The sequence below is a fragment of the Schistocerca serialis genome, chromosome 2 (assembly GCF_023864345.2).
Source record: "Schistocerca serialis cubense isolate TAMUIC-IGC-003099 chromosome 2, iqSchSeri2.2, whole genome shotgun sequence".
Classification (NCBI taxonomy): domain Eukaryota; kingdom Metazoa; phylum Arthropoda; class Insecta; order Orthoptera; family Acrididae; genus Schistocerca; species Schistocerca serialis.
In genome coordinates, this window is record NC_064639.1 from 734,518,028 (window position 1) to 734,525,349 (window position 7,322).

Here is a 7,322-nt window from a genome sequence, read left to right on the forward strand (position 1 = left end):
TACACATTATTTGTACAACATTTTTGTTCATCTCTAAATATCTGAAATATAATGCTTTAATATTTGTTTTTATTTGATTTGAATATAATGGCTTTCCACTTTACCTATACCAGTAATATACTGTTTAATGATATCACTAAGTGATGTTACAACATCAAAAATTAATCTGTCAAATTGCATTTTTATTTTCATTATTTGAATTTTGAAGTACAATTCACTTTTAACCATAAATAAATGCTACATTAAGTTTTTTTACTAAAGTGCTGGATGTGAATGTGCCTGCTTTACTTGAAAGTGAAATTTCTCAGGAAGAGGAAAGCCATTTTTTAAGTTATTCCAGGACAATAATGATTGAATGCAGCCTTTTACATTACTTTCTTCCTCAAATAAATAATTTTGTACAACCACTGACCAGAAACAGGGACATAGACTTATTACTAAGTGCCTAAAACGAACACCATTCTAAGGTTATGCTTTCTGACTGGCATTTCCTCTTAAGAATGCTGACAAGAAAGTGCTGCAGAGAGAAAAAAAAACAAGATTTAAGCAAATGACTCTTACCTAATATTTGGACATCAGCTTCCTTGAAAGAAACTAACCTTGGAACCTCTTCCCTTCACCTGAAGACCTCTTCAGTCTGCAATTGATCTGTGGAAGCCCAATTGGCAGGACATTGAAAGTGGACACCATCATGACAATTTATTCTCTGTAAGAACAACCAGATATGGCTGCTATGGTAGTTAGTGTTTACTCTGGGGATTGAAAGACAATATGAGAAATGGGATTTCTGTATTAAGTCAATGGCTATGTGACTTCGGAGAAAAGGCGCTATCTCACATACATCAGTATATTTCATCCTGTATCCAGAGTGGTTCAGTGATTTAGAAAAATAATACATTATGGTAAATTTTAACCTATGGCTATTTGTTGTTTCTCTTTATTTTGTTTCTGGATTTTTGTAGTTTATTCCAGTAATGTTTATTATTTTTTACAACCTGTCCTGTAATGTTTACATTTGGTATTTTCGAAAAATTATCTCATTTTTAATAAATTCCATTCTGCTAGTAACCTTTTTATATTCACAAACTAGCCTTTACCATCATCCTGTTATCAACTGACCTAATATGGTTCCACAATAACTGTAATTGTGTGTGCTACAGGTAAATAACGTGAATGCTCAGAATCAATTTGATGATGGCTTACAAGTTTCCACAGTGAAGTCTCAAGAGCCCCTGGTTTGAAATAACATGTTTTCACACTTTGCTTCACTCTGAGTGTATTCATTATGACTGTAGTATGAGGGGTGTAGCACTGTTGTCATCAAGATAATCATTATCACAACTGATGGGGGTATGCAGGCATTCGACATGGTTAATCATGGTATACTTCTGCAAAAGATGCATTCCTATGGAATAAGAGGAAATGCCTATGACTGGTTTAAAAGCTATCTGGAAGATCGACAGCAGTATGTCGAATTAAATGACACTAAGCTCTCAGGTACAGCTAGCACTGTACATTCCTCCATACATACCATAAGGCAAGGCATTCCCCAAGGCTCCATCCTGGGCCCTTTGCTGTTCTTACTTTACAGAAATGACCTTCCTCACAGCCTACCAAACACAAAAACCCTTTTATTTGCTGATGATACCTCTATACTCATATCTGCACCCGAACAAATTCTCCAATCTAATATAGATAGAAACACAGATGAAATAAGTCGATGGCTTCAAAGTAACAGGCTGCTGATTAATGCAAAAAAGACAATTGGAATAACCTTTCACACTGCCCAAAACAGAAATCCATTACTACCAACTATATCACTGGAAAAAAATAATGTTAAACTTGAAAATGAAATAAAATTTTTGGGGGTCACCATTACTGATACGCTCACATGGAAAAGGCACATTGACGTTACCAGCACAAAACTTAGTAAAGTATGCTTCATGATTAGATCAATAAGGAACGTCACTAACACAAGTACCCTAACCACAATGTACCATGCACTCTTTCACTCTGTACTTAACTACGGAATCATCTTCTGGGGCCAAAATTCTGAATCAATTAAGATATTCAAACTGCAAAAGAAGATAGTCAGAACAATTATGTTCAAAAAACAGAGAGACACTAGTAAACCATTATTTAAGAAATTAAATATTTTGCCCCTCTCATGCCAATACATACTAGAATTATTATTCTTTACCAAAAAAAGTATCAACAAAATTAGCAAAAATATGGACTACCACGATTATGACACAAGATCAAAAACCTCTCTAAGAATACTTCCCCACTCAACAAAACTGTACAGTGATGGTGTCAAGTGCATGGGAATAAAATTATATAATCATCTTCCAACTTTTATACAAAAAATCCAAGAAATAAATAAATTCAAACAGACAGTGAAATCTCTTTTAATAAAAGAATACTTTTATACCATCCAGGAATATTTGGAATCAAAATTGTCTTAGTGCATGATAATGTATCAGAGCTGAATGTTGTTAAGTCAGTTTTGTCACATCATCTAACAATTCTCAGTAAAGCTGTAACTTTAAGTAACATAATTTTGTAGGTAATGTAAAATAAACTTTCTTCTGTATTCTTGTTTACTATTTTAGACTCCTGTAAACTGTATATTTGTATTGACTTATCCCATATCAGTTGTACAAGCCATTGTACTGATTTGATCTATGGGACAAATAATAAATAAATAAATAAAATAAATTTCTTACAAAAGGCAGACTGTCAAATCACAAGAAATAGTCTGTATGCCAACAACTAAATCATCTCAACAAAAAATGAGCATTAATATATACTGGAGATTCTGAAAACTTAATTTGTGTCTGGCAGAAAATATCTATATAGCTTATTCTGCAGAGTTGTCAGGAAGAAAAACGAAACCAACTGCTACAATTTGCTAGAACTTTTTTCATATCATCATCATCTTCTCCTCCTTCTTCTGTTGCACTACTCCAATCCATTGTGAATCATCACCTCTTACACAGTTTTCTGCCAAGTAATCTGATTTTCTGCTAATTCTTTTAAATTACAACATATCATTGTTTGCAGATCTTTTTCAGCACCATCAACCCACATTGTTTTTGGGTGATTTTACTCTCACCAACTTCTGAAATGTTCAGTTAAGCTCTTCTTTGGCACCTCTTTACCATCTATTCATGGGCTCCTATCTGTTTTAATGAGTTTGCTATTTTTCTGATTGGTGAATTTTTACAGGTAGCATAAAGTCCATTTTTACACCATTCTCCAATTTCCACCTTCATAATGTGACCTATTATTCTGCTGAGCACCTTCCTTTCAAAGCCATCCAGTATGTAGGTGTTTTCCTTACTGTTAGTGGCCAAGTTTCTGAGGTGTATGTGGACACTGATCCCACAAGTGTTTTATATGCTATTTAGCCTTGTGAGATAAAACTCTTCAAGAAAGTACTTTCATTGTACCAAAATGGGTTCCATTGGCTATAACTATAGTTGAATAGGCATAAGTTGATCCATGACAGTTGCAGTGGGATGGGACAGCAGTTTTGTGAGCCTACCTAAAATAATAACATGAAGTGATTTTACAAATATCTCTATGGCAGTGCCACAGAGCTGTCACAACTCTGCAAACAGCTACTGTTTTCACCTGCAGCTAATAGGCATTCCACAGTTGACAGATAGCAACAGCTCTGTGAGCTGTCAGGGATCTTCTAATGCTGTCTCAACTATAGTCATTTATAATTTTGTAAAAGGTATTGTTTTCAGTTATGGTCTATCCCAGGTGTTTTAAACTGCTCAATCCTCTTAAATTCACAGTTACATGTAGTTTTTGATATCAGCATGTTTCCCATATGTACTCTTCTACAAGCCTCTGATTCACTGATAGTCAATCCCCTGTCTTAGTACAAAGAAGAACTTCTCTATTCCCCTCTGAGATCTTGTAACAGGACCTCATGATGTAAGCTAACACTGCAGTGATTCATAGGTTATCTGACTACATGTCCTCTCATCACATTTTCCAGTGTTACAAAGGGAAGAAGACAGTCTAGTTCATCCCCATACAGGACATGACTGTAAATATTCATTGGTTTGGACATTATTCCTAAAACCACTACTTTGCTTCACATGATGTTGATTGTCATCTTCACCAACCTTGTCAGCACATCAAGTGTTACCATTTTTCTTAAGGCAGAGCATAAAGCCCCTCCTACAGTTCACACTATTGTATGTAGTTTAAAAACAATCATTAGGTAGTAAATGATGTATTCTTTTTTTTTTTTTTTACTTACAGGAATCCAAGTTGACTTGGTGAACCTGTCTCTTTCTGAATAATTATGAGGAGAGGGTAAAAGGAAGATATCCTATATACTTTACCTCAAGTTTAAGAAGAAGGGGCCCAGATAGTTTGTACAGATTGTCAAAGAATATGATTCCTTTTTTTCCACTGTTTTGGATTTAACTATCTTCTCAGGTCAACATCACCATTTTTATGAAATGTTGTTCCCACTTTCCACTAATCTGTTTTAGTGAATATACTGTGAATTTTTTTATTCTGGCACTCTTGTTCATTGGTTGTTTCAGAGCGGCATCATTTGTTAATTCCTTTCTCCACTCTCATGACTTATCTTCATTCCAGCACCTTTCACTAACAGACAGCCTTTTTTTTACTTCTGATAGACTATAAATAAAAGACAAGTTCATAGAAAACAGTTATTTTATTACCAAAAGTTTTGTACACTTATAGTTACTTTTCAACATAATCATCAAAAAGATTGAGAGATTTATCGTAGATGTGGACAAGATTTGCAATACCCTCTTCAAAAGATGTTGCCGCCAATGATTTCAAATGAGCATTGATGTTGATTTGAAGATCTTCATTGGTTTGAAAGTGCTGCCCTCCTAGCCACATCTTCAGTTCATGAAAAAAGTGAAAGTCACTGGGTGCCAGGGTTCCTGAAGTCAGCAATCCTCTTCATTTGTTTTGAATGGCTCTCTGCAAACATTGTAAAGTCTCAAAATAAGTAGCTTCATTGATAGTGGTTCCAGGCTGCATAAACTCTAAAAGCAACACCCCTTTTTGGTCCGAAAACTCATTCAACAATATCGGCTGTAACGACAGACTTGTGTCCTTGGCCCCATTCATCACGCACATCATTTTGGCCATCTTTAAACTTTCGGCACCATTCATGCACAACACCATAAGTCATGAAGTTATCACCATACATTCGGCTCATTCCCCAATGAATTTCTGCTGCAATATTCCCTTCTGCTTCCACTCGGTGGGAGCAACAATGGCAGCAGCCATGTTTACATGGCTGTAGTGCAATGCAGACTGATGCCTTGAGGTCGGCAATGGCAGAGTGTGTAGTGCAAGAGTTGTGCAGCAGCCTACAGTGCCTGTCCACTTTCTGCCATTTGCATAGCTTCTATACTAAGTGATCAGAGGTTGAAAAAAAAAGCCCTTGTGTATCATATACTTCACTCATATTCATAAATACACCACTAAATATTATTTTTGTCTTCTTTTTCAGTATGGCAGCAGTGCAGATTCTGTCTACACAAAAATTTGTAAAACATCACAGTATGATGATGATGCTGTGGACTGGATCCCACTTCACAGTTTGTACAAATCCCACAGGTACTGACATTAAACTGTTTTGTGGCAAGCAGGCCTCTGTCTTCCAAACCATTTCCTCCAATTTGTGACATTTGCATACAAACAAATGAGGAGGAGTTTATGGATTTAATGGTCTACAATACATTCAAGTGCCTTTTTCTAAAATTTTGTAGGTACAGTTTTCAAGTTGCCAGTCAAAAGAAAATATTTCCTCAGCTACACCTTAAGTGCCCACTGTGTACAAGTGCTTGAGGCTTCTGCACCCTCAATGTAATGCAGTACACTGAAGCACAATAACTGGAAGAATAATGTGAGAAACATATACATGCAAAGGCTTAAAAATATGTGTCAATTTCTCAGTGTTCCCTTCCATTTGTATGGCATACATTTCAGAATAAATGCATGTGGAATAGCTGGAAAATCCCTTTGCAATATTTGTTGCATCATTGTTGTGACTATATAATACTACTCATTATTGTATGAATTTTTATAATTGATTGTAGCAGTATTTGTGTCACTGAGTTTTTCAAGAAGTCCTGTGCAGATGTATACAAGATAATATACCAAAATACTGCAATCCACAAGTATTTATTTTGGACATATTAAATAAATACTTCAGTAAGTGTACTTCAATGGGGTAAATAATCACACATCATTAGTGTTTTAAGTTTTGAATGCAACAGTGTTAACCATGTTGTCATGAATGAAGTCATGCTCACAGGAAGTTAACAGGTACGCTGACATTTAGAACAGGCCATAATGTCACAGTGATTAAAAACGATAAGTAAAATATGTGAATTGAAGATGGTATCTATAGTATTGTTTGTCAAGTATTTGACATAAGAAATGCTCTTCTGTTTTGTAAACTTGTTACATGATGTATGTCTGTTTATCTCACCAGATAATACTTTGAAGCTTCTTGTACTTCTTGAAAATTCAAACAACAACAGATGGAAGTAACTTTTCACCAGATTATTGCAGTCTTATAAAATTTTGTTGGAAATATAAGCTATAAAATGTTTGCATCTTGATATATTTATTGTCAATGAAAGAGAAAGAAATTAAATTATTTTGAACAGAATTAACCTCCACAAAAAGTTATTTATCATACAATCCTGATGTACTTGTTGTAACCAGAAAAATAAAATGATTGTTGTATACTGTGTTGAGTATATCTAATGTGTATCAAAGTGAATGAAACTTGATATTTTTAAGGAATGAGAACAGAACCTCAGAATCATATTACATCCTCTAGGGTACCTTGAGTGTTCTTAAACAAATTTCTCAGCTACACTGTTACTGTAGAAATGGTTTTTGGATGAGATGTTGGATGTAATTGTGCAATCCCTCTGACATTCCATCAGCACAACTGGCTGACATCTTCAAGTGTGATGAACACAATGCTGAGCTGTCACTGAAGCTTCCTACTTTTATTTTATTTTATTTTTTTGAGTCATCAGTCTTCTGACTGGTTTGATGCAGCCTGTGATGAATTCCTCTCCTGTGTCAACCTCTTCATCTCAGAGTAGCACTTGCATCCTACAACTACTACTTAAGCCAGTCTGAACAGCAAATGTGCAGGTATGAAGGGGCCAAATTCAGTGGCCAGTTACAAAGACTTCCTCATTGATACTGGGAAGAATAGCCGTGCCACCTACCAGATTATGCATCAAGAATTTCAGCACACATGCAAAGGCTGTCATTCCTAGCATGCT

General features: G+C 35.3%; 1 protein-coding gene across 1 annotated transcript in view; it reads left to right on the plus strand.

Moving 5' to 3' along the window:
- Window positions 1-6,569, plus strand: part of LOC126456373 (Down syndrome cell adhesion molecule-like protein Dscam2) — a 289,440-nt gene extending 282,871 nt beyond the window's left edge. The window contains exon 27 of the mRNA XM_050092127.1: window positions 5,522-6,569. Coding sequence (XP_049948084.1) covers window positions 5,522-5,635 — 114 coding nt within the window. The 3' untranslated portion in view covers window positions 5,636-6,569. The remainder of the gene's footprint in view (window positions 1-5,521) is intronic.
- Window positions 6,570-7,322: the final 753 nt, after the last annotated feature.